The sequence below is a fragment of the Triticum dicoccoides genome, chromosome 1A (assembly GCF_002162155.2).
Source record: "Triticum dicoccoides isolate Atlit2015 ecotype Zavitan chromosome 1A, WEW_v2.0, whole genome shotgun sequence".
Lineage (NCBI taxonomy): Eukaryota > Viridiplantae > Streptophyta > Magnoliopsida > Poales > Poaceae > Triticum > Triticum dicoccoides.
This window is the reverse complement of record NC_041380.1, coordinates 443,931,236-443,949,715: the sequence shown is the minus strand read 5'-3', so window position 1 is coordinate 443,949,715 and position 18,480 is coordinate 443,931,236. Positions and strand designations below refer to the sequence as shown.

At 46.2% G+C, this 18,480-nt stretch overlaps 2 protein-coding genes across 2 annotated transcripts; one reads left to right on the top strand and one right to left on the bottom strand.

Moving 5' to 3' along the window:
• The first annotated feature begins 217 nt into the window (after positions 1-217).
• Positions 218-4,048, top strand: LOC119277818 (protein N-terminal glutamine amidohydrolase-like). Its single transcript, XM_037559143.1, has 6 exons — positions 218-390; positions 1,176-1,281; positions 1,433-1,510; positions 2,150-2,283; positions 3,237-3,361; positions 3,622-4,048. The coding sequence occupies exons 1-6, from the start codon at positions 269-271 to the stop codon at positions 3,783-3,785; spliced, it is 729 nt and encodes a 242-aa protein (XP_037415040.1). The 5' UTR covers positions 218-268; the 3' UTR covers positions 3,786-4,048.
• A 2,929-nt stretch (positions 4,049-6,977) lies between these two features.
• Positions 6,978-9,540, bottom strand: LOC119277812 (serine/threonine-protein kinase-like protein At3g51990). Its single transcript, XM_037559136.1, has one exon. The coding sequence runs from the start codon at positions 9,420-9,422 to the stop codon at positions 7,593-7,595; it is 1,830 nt and encodes a 609-aa protein (XP_037415033.1). The 5' UTR covers positions 9,423-9,540; the 3' UTR covers positions 6,978-7,592.
• Positions 9,541-18,480: the final 8,940 nt, after the last annotated feature.

The following is an 18,480-nucleotide window of genomic DNA, read 5'->3' as shown; positions in this document are numbered from 1 at the left end:
AATGGCTGAGAGCGCGCCAAGTGGCGTTGATCATTGCGAGGCTCTCGAAGGAGCGCTCGTTAACTAGTTACTCCCCCTGTGCGCTCTCTGTACCAATCTAACCAGCTTCTGAAGCGCTAATATTATTTTTTTGAGAAATTCTGAAGCGCTAAATTGGGATTAGAACAGTTGCTGGGCCCGAATAAGCCCATAGTTGCCTTGACACCCCCACAGCCCACGAGCGACAAGCCCTTATTCTTCTTGGCTGCCGCCAAGCACTCGCGTCTCTATGGCTGACGACGGAGCAGCCGCCGGCGTAGACCCCTCTCCTTCCTCTCCCCCTATCCATCCGGCGGCACCGGACAACCCGCCCATCGATGCCGCATCCTTCACCCACACCCCGTACTACTGGTAATCGATCTCTCCGCCCTGATCCATTCTTGCTCAGATTGGGTACAACCATGGCTCCAACACATATTGTTAATTCTTCCTGCCGTGCTCGGCCACAGGAAATTCTGGGCAGGAGGTGGAAAGGTTTCTTAATGATGAGGATAGACCTTTCCTACCCAGTTATTTACCTGTATAAAGATTTTACTGATTCTGTTGAAGATGCTTGAGTGTGTGAGTGATGTGCTGAATGGGAATGGAGACTAGGGTTGAGATATAGGATTCAGTTCATATTTCTCGTTCTAGGCTTAAAACCTTGACTCTTAGAGTGAAATCATATTTGAAGTTGAATGAGGCACTTGCTAGGAACAAGATCGTGCTGAAGCTTGTAACCATAAACTACTCTAGTTGCTAATTGCTAGTACCTACAAACAAATATGCAATTTATTTGGTGTGCAATTGGAGATTAGATTGATTTAATTAATTATTAGCTTTACTTAGTGATTCAACATTGCTTTAAAAGTCACCCTTTGGAAGAAGCTTGTACACAATGAGGATGATTCAACAACTACAGTGGTTATCTTGTTATTGGTTTATTGCATGCCACTTCTCCTAAACCATCATATATAATGTGTAATGGGCAGATTTCCTTATTTATTTCACGTGTGTTGAATTATTGATTTTCGTTCTCTTGTTTTACTCTCTTCTAAAGTGTGTCTCTCAAGCTTATACATACCACAGTCAAAATTCAAGTATTTTTTTAATTTTTATTCATTGAATAACGGTTGCGTTTAATTTTCACTGTGTAGTGAAGAAAATGTGTACTTGCTATGTAAGGAACTGATTAGAGCTGGACTTGCTGATCCTGCGGGCAATGACCTTTATGCTGTTTTCATATCAAATGAGGAAAAGAAGGTGATTTTATCTTATATTCTGTACTATGCTTCTATTCTTTTAGTGTGTGTATTTGTTGCTTTTGTTAGCTCCATTTTAGTTCGTAGTGCAGATATTTTCCTTTTTTATATTGATTTTTATGGTTTATGTTGTATTTTCCTTGGAATTTCAGATTCCCCTCTGGTATCAGAAAGCAAGTCGTACTAATGATGGATTTGTCTTGTGGGATTACCATGTAATCTGTATCCAGGTAAAAGCTATATTAGATAAGTGTCGCTTTTCTCTATAGCTTGGTATTATGATTGAGCTCTACGAGAATTTAATTGTTTTTTTTGTGAATTGTGAGAGGTTTTAGATGAAGTAAGAGACCTTAATTGTGAGAAATAAATTAGAAGTAAGGGCATGTTTGGATCTTCGTGCACTTAGCCCCACAAATATAGGCTAGCATGACTATTTGGGCAACGATTTGGTTTACCATAACATGTTTGGCATGCCAAAGTTGCTTAACACCATGGTTTACGTGTCAGACACGGTTACTAGCCAAGAGTTGCCTAATCTATTTGTGATGGCCAACCAATTATCCCATTTACCATGTTTTGTTTCTGGTTTTACAAATGAAACTTATCCTAAGTAAGAATGGTAGGCTTTGGAATCTAGATTTGTTTTCATGTATGGGTTCCCATATGTTTTTATTATGCTTTATTGATGTCTATAAGATGAAAAATGGACAGTAGGGAGATGCTGTGATCGATGTGGCATTCTGATACATCATTGTTAGTACTCAGCTTTGATATATGCATTGAGATTTGGATTTATTGCTTATATAAAATCATTGCTTTTGTATGAGTAACATTTCATGGTACATAATCATTTGGTGTGCATATGAAAGTCTAGGCGAAACAAAGGAGATGTTCTTGATCTTGTTTGGGATTTGGACTCCAGTCTTCCTTTCCCTTCTCCATTCCTCCAGTACGTTGCTGATGCCATTCAACCACTAGCATTTGGCGACTCCATCTATGCAAGGTAAGGTTCTGTTGCTCTAGGTGTAACATTGGTGTGATAAAATTGTGATGGTGTCCATGCAAGATTACTCTTAAACAATGTGTCAATCTCCTCATATAGGCGAAACCTGATGCATATTAGTTCGGAATTACTCTTTTTTGTATGCAATTGTTTTATTGACTGATGCAGGACATGATAGCCTGTGTTAGTTACACTGATACAAGATAGTGTAGATGGGACGTGAAGTTTTTGCACGCGAGCTCAAATGAGCTTGGGTGAACAGTAAATTCGAAAAACATTTAAAAAATGTTCAAAAAAATCTGAATTTTTTTTATGGTAAACTTTGACAAATGTTCTAAGAGCTTGCAAAGTTTCATCATGAAATCACATTTGTGGAAGTCGTGGCAAAAAAAACAAAGTCTATAATCACATTTGTGGAAGTCGTGGCAGAAAAAACAAAGTCTATATACTCTGAAAAATGCTACTTTCGAAAGTATTTTGGAGCACTGATTTAGTTTTTTTTTTTTGCCATGACTTCCACAAATGTGATTTCATGATGAAATTTTGCAAAGTCGTGGCAAAAAAAACAAAGTCTATATACTCTGAAAAATGCTACTTTCGAAAGTATTTTGGAGCACTGATTTAGTTTTTTTTTTCCATGACTTCCACAAATGTGATTTCATGATGAAATTTTGCAAGCTCTTAGAACATTTGTCAAAGTTTGCCATAAAAAGTTCAGATTTTTTTGAACATTTTTTTAATGTTTTTCGGGTTACTGTTCATTTGAGATCAGGTGTAGAAGGGGACTTTCATGTTACTTATGTTCTCATCCTTGGTTAGAACCATTCTGCTCCGCTATCTGTGTAAATCCCAATAGGGATACATGTCTGCGTTGAAATATAGGGGGGCATGAATGATAGTTTGTTTTGGGGGTTGAAAATCAGTACTAACTATCTACCAGCTACTGTTTACAGACTTTTCCGTGTAGTTCATGGTCCGGTATTTCTTCGATCATTTGCATCAGACAGAAGTCACATGAAGGACCCCGTGGGGAATTGGATTGAGTTACCCCCAAAATATGAACCAATTGTTGCGGAAGGTATCAGATTGTATGCCTGAACCATCTTGTTGTGAAAATTCATTGCACCATCATATTCTCCTAGTCATCAAGTAGTTCCCGGAACAATCAGTCGTGCATAGGAAATTTACATGTCTAGACACACAATGAGAAGCAGTAACAAAGTTATTAGAAACTGAAAATTATCTCTGGTAGTATGTTGAATTTATATAGCTGCACGGTATCTTTCCAGTTCATAGTTTGGAACACGTTTACTCATTTGTACTTCCAACCTGTTTCAGATGGAAGCACAAATAACCTGAATGAGTACATTGCCATGACTAATAATGATGTCGGAGACCTGGAAAGCATGGTTAATGATGTCTACCACAAGAAACATGGAGTGGTGATAAACGAAACGTTGCTCCCCATGTTCTTCTCCCGGTTGCCTGAATGGCATCCTTAAGAGGAGCCCTTTGAGATATCTTGATTGGCTTGTCCCAACGGTTGAGTACTTGGTAGTGAATTGAGATCTTATGAACCAGACGTACTGCCTATCTGGAGTTTGTTAATCAAACAGTATCGCGCTTGTCTAATGATGTTGTGATAGGCCATATATTATTTCGAAGTTATTATTACTGGTGTTGTTGAGTTACTCAAACCTGAAATGATGAAACTGTTTTGTCAGCATTGTTTGATTACTTAATATCAAGGACCCTATCTACCGAACTTTTTTTTGGGGGGCGATGAATATCAACCAAACTGATTGATTGCGCCGTTTTTATATATACGTGTCCGACTTAAAAAAAAAATCTCTGTGCTCTGAATAGAGTGTATAAATGAGAGAAACATGCGTCTCAACAGCGCCAGCTGCGCTCTTCTAACAACCAGAATAATACTATCTTATCCCTAAACCACCACGTTAATAATAGCTGTAATGAAGAAGAAGGACGGTCATTGATCGTGCCTTGTTCCAGCAGGATGATCTTTCCACATCACGCCAGGCAGGCCGATCATCACCTACTACTTCCTAAGATGGGATCTCTGCTTGACAAAAATAAGATGCGACTCATGGATCACGGTTCGATTCTATCAAATCATAGAATTGCGAGGACATCCAACTCTAAACGTACCAAACGGGCCAATAATTCCCGTCCGCTTTCTCCAACGCACTGGCGAGTGACAACTCGGTGGCTCACCCCCGGCTTGATTGTACGCACAGAACCAGCTGCAACGATGCAAAATTTCAGACATGACAAGAATATGAAGTACACGTACGCATGGAGCCAGCTACGACGATCCAAAATTTCAGACATGGCAGGAGTATGAAGTGCACCCTTTGTATTTGCCGTTTGGTCACTACTAGTAAGATTATTGTTAAAGTGTTATGATGGAATTTTTCATTTTTCCAGTTTTGGGTAGTCAATAAAAGAGACCTTGTCATAAAAAAGGAGGCTTCTTTGCACATGAAGTGTGAAAATGATCAATCATAAAAGCAACAAAAGGCTAAGTATGTAATCGTGACCATGAGGCGATGAACCATACATAATTTGAGATTTGTGCTCACTTCTAATAAGGATGCAAAAGGAAAAAAGTGCATGGCATTTACAATGGTGGATACATATTGTTTTCATCACGCTTGTGGAAAAATAGAAATTAAATTATATGCAGCATTTATCAAAGGTGCTCTAGAAAACATATTTTGACTTGTCCAATGTGTTGAGTTGATCCTTGTAGGGTACACACGGAATAAAATATAAGGGAGAGAGATTTAGAGTACAAGACCTCCCTTCAATCCAGATTAATTGTCGTTGATTCTAGTACAAAGTTAGTACAACTTTATACCAAACCATCGACAATTAATACGGATCAAGGAGAGTACTTGGTTTAAACCATCCTACCTTTGTTTCTTTATCTCTAACTTAAACCCAATCATATTCTAACAGTTAGATTAGTGGGCGGGCTCATTCATGATTGATCTCCCTACAGTAAGTGATGTGACATGAGACAAACAATCAGTGATCTTCGAATCGTTCCGAGACCGGGGACTGTTCCAGCGAATGCTTGTGTTGTTGATCACCCATCACCCACTAATCTTTTGATGATGACAATCATTCTAGTAGATGATAATACGAGAGGACAATAGACATCATTCACGGACTCTCCGATTCAAAGGATTTTTCTTTTTCCATGCTAACGTCACTTAGATGAGACTCGTTAATTCTCGTCTAGACAAGAGCTAGCCACACCCACGGGGGTGGTTGATTTGTGGGGTTTCAGTTTTATTTTCGCCTCCGAACTACTTTTGCTCTAGCTTCCAGGTAAGAATCTGGAAGAGATATGTTTGGTGCCACCAACTTCTATCCCATCATGTTGGACGCAAGAGGTCCATACAATTTAATCTCAGATTTTTCTTGTTTGTGCCTTCTAAAATGCCACGAATCAAAGGCTTTTCATATTTGTTCAACACTATCCTTGTCGAAAAATTTGATCAACACAACGGAATGGTTGCAAGGCCTACCACTGGCTTCAGTTGTCCTCCATGACACAAATGTAATAGGCATACAGTGTTAGGGTACAAAGTATCATGCATCATGTTCCTACTTCCCATGCTCACTCTCACCCACTCTTGTACCACCCACCCCCCCATATACATGCACTTCTTCCACAGAATTACATTGCTGATTTGACAAAGATACAAGGTAGATCTTGATCAAGCTAATAAGACTGAAGTGTTCATAACCTCTTCTGCTGGCCGGCAAAAGCAATACCAAGAGTGAAGAGAGCATGTACTGCCCTGCTATGAACAAACCAATAAACCCCCAAACTTCTGGGCATTTCTGATGTAATTATATCCTATAGATGCCCCATATGCACATTAAAGAATGCATCGAGTCCATATGACGACGCAGACAGCTGGGCAAAACATTCATATGGAAGCAAGGACGGCAATGTTCAGTTGTCCCACACATTTCATGTGATGAATATATTGGCAATGAATGCACCAACCAAATTCAAAATAGATAAGAACGACGCGCCCAATCAAAACCTGTTGAAGGATGCTCAGGAAAAGACTAGCCACCATCCGCCATGCGTTCCATCTTCAAACCAAACAGGACACTTGTAAAGGTTTAATACATTCATAAATACTACTCCCTCCGTTCCTAAATATTTGTCTTTTTGAGATTTCAAATGGATTACCACATACGGATGTATGTAGACATATTTTAGAGTGTAGATTCACTCATTTTGCTCCGTATGTAGTCACTTGTTGAAATCTCTAAAAAGACAAATATTTAGGAACGGAGGAAGTAAAAATAAAAGTAAAGAATGCCTACTCTCTCATGCCTTATCACAAATGCAGCAACAGGGAGAATGAAGTATTAATGAACACAATGGTTGAATTGTTTCTTCCCCAATTTGACCAGAAATCCTGGTAGAGCCTTCATTTGAACAGTATGATTACGCACATCCTATTGTAAAGACAAATCACACACTGCAGGTGCTCATTTTTGGAAGAGGTATTGGTCGACACAGGCAATAAAATACAGCACTGCCATTAGCAGTATAACACTGTAGCACACTGCACGCCGAGCACATGGAAGAGTAAGAGCATAGCAGGGTGGCAGTTCTTTATGTACCTCCTCAAGATAAGATGGAAATGTCAAAATAAATTTTTTTCCCTCTTAACATCCACTTCATCAGCCGTCCTGTTTACATACAAATCAATCAATGGGGCACTTGTTGATTCTTGTACGCAGACACAGGAAAAAGAATCAAGGAAGCTGCACAAAAGCTACAACAACAATCTATTTCAACTAAGGCATGCATGCCTTCAACGGATGTCCATTTTGAAGCTCCACATGATTTGATCTGAAGCGGCAAAATGAACATCAGTTGCTTACACGGAGTGTGGATTGCATTAACAGCACCCAAGTGCTGTATCATCATCTCACGACGTGCTGGACTGTGTTGTCGTTCAGGCTTCAGAGTTTTGACAGTACCAGTACCATGTGACCTTTGATAACATTGCTGGCACAGTGGTAATGCTGCAAATGACGGACCACCTAGCTAGGATTTGAATTCCTAGGTCTTACTGGTGAATCATCACAAGTCACAGCCAGGCCATCCTATTTGGATGGATCAGATATTACCATCCCAGCACCAGAAGAGTAAGATTGGTGGTGGTACCTCATGACTTGATGAGCTTTGTCCTTGAGATCGACTGCCAACAATAATTCATCAAGCTGGCCTCAAGAATAATTGTGTGATTTTAACTTTGTTTCAACTTGCATTGGATCTTCTCTGCTTTGTCTTGGATCTTCTCCACATTGTGTTGGACTACCTCCGTGTGCTCTTGGATTTTTCTTTCATTTTCTTGGACTTTCTCCGGCGTGCCTTGGATTTTCTCCGCTTTGTCAAGGATCTGCCCTGTCTTTTCTTCGATTTTCTCAGCTTTGTCAAGGATTTGCCCCGTCTTTTCTTGGATATTCTCAACTTTATCAATTTCCCCTGGATTTTCTTGGATTTTGCCTTCCTTCTCTTGGATTTTCTCTGCTCTCTCTTGCACTCCATCGGCCTTGTCTTGCATTTTCTCTGGTTTCTCTTGAAATTCTTTTGCAGGTTTATGCTTGATGCTTGCATCTAAACACGAAACCCTTTCAACTTTACCGAGTGCCTCTGATTCAACCACTCTTACGGTTTGGTTCCTCCTCAGGATCAAGACTGCATCCTTTTGTATAAGATCACTAGTGCCGCGCACTGTTCTTGCCCGACTGATGCCAAATCTTTGGCCAGCAACACCATCAATCCGAGCCATCAGCTCCAATAGATTTCTCCTCTCACCATCCCCTGCCTCAGAGAACACCTTTCCGTTCTTCAACGGCCGTGGTGGTTTCTTGGCACCCACCAGCGGCACCAGCTCCTCCAAGGTCGCATCTGCCTCCTTATCATCATCATCAAATGCCAATGCTGAAGTCGATTCCTTCTCCGATGCAGCAGCTCGCTTCGAGATGGTCTTCTGAACATCAACAATGGCGCAAGGGTTCCCTACCACCGCCATCCCGTTCCACACCTTGGCAGACACCGCCTTGCTGATGACGGCGAGCCGCTCAACAATGTCAGCCATTGAAGGCCGTCGCTCCCGGCAGGACCGCACACAGCTCGCCGCCAGCGAAGCCAGGTCCCTCCGAGTGACTGGGTCGCGGGGCGGCGCCACCCGTGGGTCAAACAGCGCGACGACCTTCCCCTTGCGTAGCAGGGGCACCGCCCACTCGACGACGGAGGGCGGCGAGTACTGAACGTCGATGGCCTTGCGTCCGCTCATGATCTCCAGCAGCAGGATCCCGAAGCTGAAGACGTCGGTCTTGGTGCTGAGGCTCTCCGGGGTGACGTAGGCCGGGTCGAGGTAGCCGAGCGTGCCCGCGGGCGCCGGCGTGGCGGCATTGCCGGGGCCGCCGTCCCGCTTGGGGACGCGGAGGGCGAGGCCGAAGTCGCCGAGGTGCGCGTCGAGGTGGGCGTCGAGCAGGACGTTGGCGGACTTGACGTCGCGGTGGATGACGGCGGGCTCGGCGTCGTGGAGCGCGCGGAGCGCCCTGGCGGTCTGCAGCGCGAGGCGGACGCGGCGGGGCCAGCCGGGCGGGCGCGGGTTGGAGTGGAGCAGGTCGTAGAGCGTGCCGTTGGGCATGTACTCGACGACGAGCAGGCGCGGGCGGCGCAGCGGGTCGGGGCCCGGGCCGGGGTCGGAGTAGCCGAGGAGGTTGACGAGGCGCGGGCCGCGCACGGAGGAGAGGATGCGGATCTCGTTGTCCACCTCGGCGCGGCGCGGGGAGGGCCGCTTGACGGCGACGGCGCGGCCCGAGGGGAGCACGGCCTTGTAGACGGCCCCGTGGCTGCCCCGGCCGAGCAGCGCGGCGTCGGCGAAGCGGGACGTGGCGGCCTCCAGGTCGTCGTACGCGAAGCGTTCGATCTCCGGGGGGGCGGCGGGCGGCAGCCCTGCGGCGGCGGGGGGCCGTGAGCGGCGCGAGATGGGGAGCGGCGAGATGGCCGTGATGGAGCGGCACGTCGCCGCGGACGAGTCCGCCCGGCAGGAGAGGTACCCCATCCGGGGGACGGGCCGGGCGGAGGCGTCGCGCGCCGCGGCCGAGGGCGGGAGGAAAGGAAAGGGGATCCGAGGCGGGGAGAAGAGAGGAGAGGAGAGGAGGAGAAGTGTGGAGTTGGAACGGTAGCGCGGAGGGGGCTGCGTGTTTTTGGAGAATGGTGGGCGCTTGGTCTCCGTGCGGAGCGGCGCGGCAGCGGGGCCCGGGTCGGGCTCGCCGGACCGGCGGTGGTAACTTTTGAACCGGGACGGCCATGGATTTTGCCCAATGATGTGCGGGATACGTACAGTGATTCGTAATGGCGTGGTGGAAGGGCATCTACGATCACAAATTTTCTCCGGCGTCCGTCCATCTCAACAAAGGGTACCATACATTTCAACTATCGTCCAAACTAAGAGCAACTCCAACGGGCCGATCTAAACGGATGATGATATCGTTCGCTTTTTGTCTGTTTGGGTCGACCAGACGGACACGGATGCCCGCTTCCGCATTTGGATCGTGCGCACAACACTGGCCTGAGACCCATTTTGACGCCGCCAAAAAAAAATGAACGCATGCATATTAAAAAAAGAAAAACAACATTAATTAAACATTAAAGTCGGCCACGAAAGCCGGCGAGAGTCCACGCGTCCATATTTGCATTTAAAAAAAGAAAACAGCCTAAATTACGAGGCGGCGCGCTGCCTTAGGCGTCGTTGTCGTCGTCCTCGGGGTCCGTGAGGTCGATGAGCGTCGGCGCCGGCCCGACACAGACGAACGCCGTGTTCCAGAGCGCCGTCATGTCATGCTGTGGCCTCCTCCTCAGCCTCGCCTAAATCGGACAAAAATCATGTAAACATGGGCAGCTTTCATTTAAAGTTACATATAATTTACAAAAGCGGGCGACAGTCATGCAAACATGACATGTTTTCATTACATTTAGAACAAAAAAAAAAACAACGGCGATCGACGACATCCAAGCCCTTGTTGTTCCCTTCCTACACCACCCCCTCCATTTGTCGTCTCCATGAGAGTTGGCAATAAGACTCGTGAAGTGAAGGTGCGGTCTCCAGCGAGGAAAAGTAAAATATAGGAGACCGACCGACCTACATGAGACATAAGCCATGTCGCCTCCCGTGCCCTACTCCTCGAGTAGTCCGCGATCTGTCCGTCACCGGTGGACGTGAGGTCTGCGATGGAAATGGTGCCACCCGCACTATTATCGTCCCACTGGGCCGTCGGGTAGTTCGGCGGCGGCGCGTATGAGGCGCAACTGGCGTTGTTCTCCTCCACGACCGTCTAGAGCCGCGCCTCCACGACGGCCGCTTCCTGGCGAGTGGCAGATTGAGCGCGGCCGGCCTCGTAGACCACACGTTGCACCGCGATGAAGTTGGGGTTCACCGCAGCCATGCCCACCGCAACCTCCTCGCTCATGTGTTCATCGTCGATCTGGCCCTTTGCGAGACGGTGCTGCTCCAGGAGGAACAAGTTGTACTGCTGTTACTTCGGCGCCTGCTGCAACAACGACATATAGGTGTTGGCGCTGGCTGCACCTCCACCATTGGCGATGTTTAGTGCGCATGCGTCTGCTCCACGGTGAAGCTGGCGTGCACAGGCGAGGGCGTCGGTGTTGGGGAACGTTGCAGAAAATTAAAATTTTTCCTACGGTTTCACCAAGATCCATCTATGAGTTCATCTAAGCAACGAGTTAAGGGAGAGAGTTTGCATCTACATACCACTTGTAGATCACGAGCGGAAGCTTGCCAAGGGGATGGTGATGATGGAGTCGTACTCGAACGTGATTCGGATCACCGATGTCCTAGTGCTGAACGGACAGCACCTCCGCGTTCAACACACGTACGGGACGGGGACGTCTCCTCCTTCTTGATCCAGCAAGGGGGAAGGAGAGGTTGAGGAAGATTGCTCCAACGGCAGCACGACGGCGTGGTGCAGTTGGTGCGGCAGTATTCCGACAGGGCTTCGCCAAGCACGTACGGAGGAGGAGAGGTGTTGGGGAGGGAAGGGGCTGCGCCTTGGCTTGTCGTGTCTTGCAGCCCTCCCCTCACCCCTCTATATATAGGGGAAAGGGCAAGGGGGGCCGGCCCTCTAGGGAAAACCCTAGGGGGGGCGGCGGCCAAGGGGTGGGGGGCTTGCCCCCCAAGCAAGGGGGGTGCGCCCCCTTTAGGGTTTCCACCCCCCAACCCTAGGCGCATGGGCCCAAGGGGGGGGGGGCGCCAAGCCCACTAGGGGCTGGCTGCTATCCCTATGCAGCCCAAGTGGCCCCCCGGGAGGGGTGGTCCCTCCCGGTGGACCCCTGGAACCTTCCCGGTGGTCCCGGTACAATACCGGTATGGCCCCAAAACTTTCCGGTGCCCGTTTAACAACTTCCCATATATAAAACTTTACCTTCGGACCATTCCGGGACTCCTCGTGACGTCCGGGATCTCATTCGGGACTCCGAACAACATTCGGTAGTCACATACTAGTCTTCCTAACAACCCTAGCGTCACTGAACCTTAAGTGTGTAGACCCTACGGGCTCGGGAGACATGCAGACATGACCGAGACCACTCTCGGGCAATAACCAACAGCGGGGTCTGGATACCCATGTTGGCTCCCACATGCTCCTCGATGATTTCATCGGTTGAACCACGATGTCGAGGATTCGATCAAACCCTGTATACAATTCCCTTTGTCAATCGGTACGTTACTTGCCCGAGACTCGATCGCCGGTATCCCAATACCTTGTTCAGTCTCGTTACCGGCAAGTCACTTTACTCGTACCATAATGCATGATCCCGTGGCCAACACCTTGGTCACCTTGAGCTCATTATGATGATGCATTACCGAGTGGGCCCAGAGATACCTCTCCGTCATACGGAGTGACAAATCCCAGTCTCGATCCGCATAAAATAATAGATACTTTCGGAGATACCTGTAGTGCACCTTTATAGTCACCCAGTTACGTTGTGACGTTTGATACACCCAAAGCACTCCTACGGTATCCAGGAGTTACACGCTCTCATGGTCAAAGGAAGAGATACTTGACATTGGCAAAGCTCTAGCAAACGAACTCCACGATCTTTGTGCTATGCTTAGGATTGGGTCTTGTCCATCACATCATTCTCCTAATGATGTGATCCCGTTATCAACGACATCCAATGTCCATAGCCAGGAAACCATGACTATCTGTTGATCACAACGAGCTAGTCAACTAGAGGCTCACTAGGGACATATTGTGGTCTATGTATTCACACATGTATTACGATTTCCGGATAATACAGTTATAGCATGAATAAAAGACTATTATCATGAACAAAGAAATATAATAATAACACTTTTATTATTGCCTCTAGGGAATATTTCCAACAGTCTCCCACTTGCACTAGAGTCACTAATCTAGTTACATTGTGATGAATCGAACACCCATAGAGTTCTGGTGTTGATCATGTTTTGCTCGCGAGAGAGGTTTAGTCAACGGATCTGCGACATTCAGATCTGTGTGTACTTTGCAAATTTCTATGTCTCCATCTTGAACATTTTCACGGATGGAGTTGAAACGACGCTTGATGTGCCTGGTCTTCTTGTGAAACCTGGGCTCCTTAGCAAGGGCAATAGCTCCAGTGTTGTCACAGAAGAGTTTGATTGGCCCCGACGCATTGGGTATGACTCCTAGGTCGGTGATGAACTCCTTCACCCAAATAGCTTCATGTGCTGCCTCCGAGGCTGCAATGTACTCCGCTTCACATGTAGATCCCGCCACGATGCTCTGCTTGCAGCTGCACCAGCTTACTGCTCCACCATTCAACATATACACGTATCCGGTTTGCGACTTAGAGTCATCCGGATCTGAGTCGAAGCTAGCGTCGACGTAACCCTTTACGACGAGCTCTTCGTCTCCTCCATAAACGAGAAACATGTCCTTTGTCCTTCTCAGGTACTTCAGGATATTCTTGACCGCTGTCCAGTGTTCCTTGCCGGGATTACTTTGGTATCTTGCTACCAAACTTACGGCAAGGTTTACATCAGGTCTGGTACACAGCATGGCATACATAATAGATCCTATGGCTGAAGCATAGGGGATGACACTCATCTCTTCTTTATCTTTTGCCGTGGTCGGTGACTGAGTCAAGCTCAATCTCACACCTTGTAACATAGGCAAGAACCCTTTCTTGGACTCATCCATTTTGAAATTTTTCAAAATCTTACCAAGGTATGTGCTTTGTGAAAGACCTATGAGGCGTCTCGATCTATCTCTATAGATCTTGATGCCTAATATATAAGCAGCTTCTCCAAGGTCCTTCATTGAAAAACATTTGTTCAAGTAGGCCTTAATGCTGTCCAGAAATTCTATATTATTTCCCATCAAGAGTATGTCATCCACATATAATATGAGAAATGCTACAGAGCTCCCACTCACTTTCTTGTAAACGCGGGCTTCTCCATAAGTCTGCATAAACCCAAACGCTTTGATCATCTCATCAAAGCGAATATTCCAACTCCGAGATGCTTGCACCAGCCCATAAATGGATCGCTGGAGCTTGCATACTTTGTTAGCGTTCTTAGGATCGACAAAACCTTCAGGCTGCATCATATACAGCTCTTCCTTAAGATGCCCGTTAAGGAATGCCGTTTTGACGTCCATCTGCCATATCTCATAATCATAGTATGCGGCAATTGCTAACATGATTCAGACGGACTTAAGTTTCGCTACGGGAGAGAATGTCTCGTCGTAGTCAATCCCTTGAACTTGTCGATAACCCTTAGTGACAAGTCGAGCTTTATAGATGGTAACATTGCCATCCGCGTCCGTCTTCTTCTTAAAGATCCATTTGTTTTCTATCGCTCGCCGATCATCGGGCAAGTCAGTCAAAGTCCATACTTTGTTTTCATACATGGATTCTATCTCGGATTTCATGGCTTCTAGCCATTTGTTGGAATCTGGGCCCGCCATTGCTTCTTCATAGTTCAAAGGTTCACCGTTGTCTAACAACATGATTTCCAGGACAGGGTTGCCGTACCACTCTGGTGCGGAACGTGTCCTTGTGGACCTACGAAGTTCAGTAGCAACTTGATCCGAAGTACCTTGATCATCATCATTGGTTTCCTCTTCAGTTGGTGTGGGCATCACAGGAACATTTTCCTGAGCTGCACCACTCTCCCGTTCGAGAGGTAGTACTTCATCGAGTTCTACTTTCCTCCCACTTACTTCTTTCGAGAGAAACTCTTTTTCCAGAAAGCATCCGTTTTTGGCAACAAAGATCTTGCCTTCGGATCTTAAGTAGAAGGTATACCCTACAGTTTCCTTAGGGTATCCTATGAAGACGCATTTTTCCGACTTGGGTTCGAGCTTTTCAGGTTGAAGTTTCTTGACATAAGCATCGCATCCCCAAACTTTTAGAAACGACAGCTTAGGTTTCTTCCCAAACCATAATTCATACAGTGTCGTCTCAACGGATTTAGACGGTGCCCTATTTAAAGTGAATGTAGCTGTCTCTAGAGCGTATCCCCAAAATGATAGCGGTAAATCGGTAAGAGACATCATAGACCGCACCATATCCAATAGAGTACGATTACGACGTTCGGACACACCGTTTCGCTGAGGTGTTCCAGGCGGCGTGAGTTGCGAAACAATTCCACATTTCCTTAAGTGTGTGCCAAATTCGTGACTTAAATATTCTCCTCCATGATCTGATCGTAGGAACTTTATCTTTCGGTCACGTTGATTCTCCACCTCATTCTGAAATTCCTTGAACTTTTCAAAGGTCTCAGACTTGTGTTTCATTAAGTAGACATACCCATATCTACTTAAGTCATCAGTTAGAGTGAGAACATAACGATATCCTCCGCGAGCCTCAACGCTCATTGGACCGCACACATCGGTATGTATGATTTCCAACAAGTTGGTTGCTCGCTCCATTGTTCCGGAGAACGGAGTCTTGGTCATTTTGCCCATGAGGCATGGTTCGCATGTGTCAAACGATTCATAATCAAGAGACTCCAAAAGTCCATCAGCATGGAGCTTCTTCATGCGCTTGACACCAATGTGACCAAGGCGGCAGTGCCACAAGTATGTGGGACTATCGTTATCAACTTTACATCTTTTGGCATCTACACTATGAACATGTGTAATATTACACTCGAGATTCATTAAGAATAAACCATTGACCATCGGAGCATGACCATAAAACATATCTCTCATATAAATCGAACAACCATTATTCTCAGACTTAAATGAGTAGCCATCTCGTATTAAACGAGATCCAGATACAATGTTCATGCTCAAACTTGGTACTAAATAACAATTATTAAGGTTCAAAACTAATACCGTAGGTAAATGTAGAGGCAGCGTGCCGACGGCGATCACATCGACTTTGGAACCATTCCCGACGCGCATCGTCACCTCGTCCTTCGCTAGTCTCCGTTTATTCCGCAGCTCCTGCTGTGAGTTACAAATATGAGCAACGGCACCGGTATCAAATACCCAGGAGTTACTACGAGTACTGGTAAGGTACACATCAATTACATGTATATCAAATATACCTTTGGTGTTGCCGGCCTTCTTATCCGCTAAGTATTTGGGGCAGTTCCGCTTCCAGTGACCCTTCCCCTTGCAATAAAAGCACTCAGTCTCAGGCTTGGGTCCATTCTTTGACTTCTTCCCGGCAACTGGCTTACCGGGCGCGGCAACCTCCTTGCCGTCCTTCTTACCCTTGCCCTTCTTGAACTTAGTGGTCTTATTGACCATCAACACTTGATGTTCTTTCTTGATTTCAGCCTCTGCTGACTTCAGCATCGAGAACACTTCAGGAATGGTCTTTTCCATCCCCTGCATGTTGTAGTTCATCACAAAGCTCTTGTAGCTTGGTGGGAGCGACTGAAGGATTCTATCAATGACTGCCTCATCAGGGAGGTTAATATTCAGCTGGGTCATACGGTTGTGCAACCCAGACATCTTGAGTATGTGCTCACTGACAGAACTATTTTCCTCCATCTTACAACTATAGAACTTGTCGGAGATGTCATATCTATTGACCCGGGCGTGAGCTTGAAAAACTAGTTTCAGCTCTTCGAACATCTCATATGCTCCGTGATGCTCAAAACGCTTTTGGAGCCCCGGTTCTAAGCTGTAAAGCATGCCGCACTGAACGAGGGAGTAATCATCAGCACGAGACTGCCAAGCATTCATAATGTCTTGGTTCTCTGGGACGGGAGCGTCACCTAGCGGTCCTTCTAGGACATATTGTTTCCTGGCAGCTATGAGGATGATCCTCAGGTTCCGGACCCAGTCCGTATAGTTGCTGCCATCATCTTTCAGCTTGGTTTTCTCTAGGAACGCGTTGAAGTTCATGTTGACATGAGCGTTGGCCATTTGATCTACAAGACATATTTGCAAAGGTTTTAGACTAAGTTCATGATAATTAAGTTCTAATCAAATTATGAACTCCCACTCAGATTAGACATCCCTTTGGTCATCTAAGTGTTACACGATCCGAGTCGACTAGCCCGTGTCCGATCATCACGTGAGACGGACTAGTCATCGTCGGTGAACATTTTCATGTTGATCGTATCTTCCATACGACTCGTGTTCGACCTTTCGGTCTCCGTGTTCCGAGGCCATGTCTGCACATGCTAGGCTCGTCAAGCTAACCCTAAGTGTTTTCGCTGTGTAAAACTGTCTTACACCCATTGTATGTGAACGTAAGAATCCATCACACCCGATCATCACGTGGTGCTTAGAAGCGACGAACTGTAGCAACGGTGCACAGTTAGGGGAGAACACTTCTTGAAATTTTGTAAGGGATCATCTTATTTACTACCGTCGTCCTAAGTAAACAAGATGCATAAACATAATAAACATCACATGCAATTATATAGTTGTGACATGATATGGCCAATATCATATAGCTCCATTGATCTCCATCTTCGGGGCTCCATGATCATCTTGTCACCGGCTTGACACCATGATCTCCATCATCATGATCTCCATCATCGTGTCTTCATGAAGTTGTCACGCCAACGACTACTTCTACTTCTATGACTAACGCGTTTAGCAATAAAGTAAAGTAAGTTACATGGCGTTCTTCAATGACACGCAGGTCATACAAAAATAAAGACAACTCCTATGGCTCCTGCCGGTTGTCATACTCATCAACATGCAAGTCGTGAATCCTGTTACAAGAACATGATCTCATACATCACAATTCATCATTCATCACAACTTCTGGCCATATCACATCACATGATCAATCGCTGCAAAAACAAGTTAGACGTCCTCTAATTGTTGTTGCACCTTTTACGTGGCTGCAATTGGGTTCTAGCAAGAACGTTTTCTTACCTACGAATAACCACAACGTGATTTTGTCAACTTCTATTTACCCTTCATAAGGGCCCTTTTCATCGAATCCGCTCCAACTAAAGTGGGAGAGACAGACACCCGCCAGCCACCTTATGCAACTAGTGCATGTCAATCGGTGGAACCGGTCTCACGTATGCGTACGTGTAAGGTTGGTCCGGGCCGCTTCATCCCACAATACCGCTGAAGCAAGAAAAGACTAGTAGTGGCAAGTAAGTTGACAAGATCCACGCCCACAACAAAATTGTGTTCTACTCGTGCAAAGAGAACTACGCAAAACCTAGCTCATGATGCCACTGTTGGGGAACGTTGTAGAAAATTAAAATTTTTCCTACGGTTTCACCAAGATCCATCTATGAGTTCATCTAAGCAACGAGTCAAGGGAGAGAGTTTGCATCTACATACCACTTGTAGATCACGAGCGGAAGCTTGCCAAGGGGATGGTGATGATGGAGTCGTACTCGAACGTGATTCGGATCACCGATGTCCTAGTGCTGAACGGACAGCACCTCCGCGTTCAACACACGTACGGGACGGGGACGTCTCCTCCTTCTTGATCCAGCAAGGGGGAAGGAGAGGTTGAGGAAGATTGCTCCAACGGCAGCACGACGGCGTGGTGCAGTTGGTGCGGCAGTATTCCGACAGGGCTTCGCCAAGCACGTACGGAGGAGGAGAGGTGTTGGGGAGGGGAGGGGCTGCGCCTTGGCTTGTCGTGTCTTGCAGCCCTCC

What these genes read in the sequence shown, in the direction of transcription:
- LOC119277818 (XM_037559143.1), top strand. Translation starts at nt 269, where the DNA reads ATGGCTGACGACGGAGCAGCCGCCGGCGTAGACCCCTCTCCTTCCTCT. An exon ending in ACCATGTAATCTGTATCCAG is followed by an intron (nt 1,511 to 2,149) that starts GTAAAAGCTATA and finishes TGCATATGAAAG; the next exon opens with TCTAGGCGAAACAAAGGAGA. An exon ending in TGAACCAATTGTTGCGGAAG is followed by an intron (nt 3,362 to 3,621) that starts GTATCAGATTGT and finishes AACCTGTTTCAG; the next exon opens with ATGGAAGCACAAATAACCTG.
- LOC119277812 (XM_037559136.1), bottom strand. Translation starts at nt 9,422, where the DNA reads ATGGGGTACCTCTCCTGCCGGGCGGACTCGTCCGCGGCGACGTGCCGC.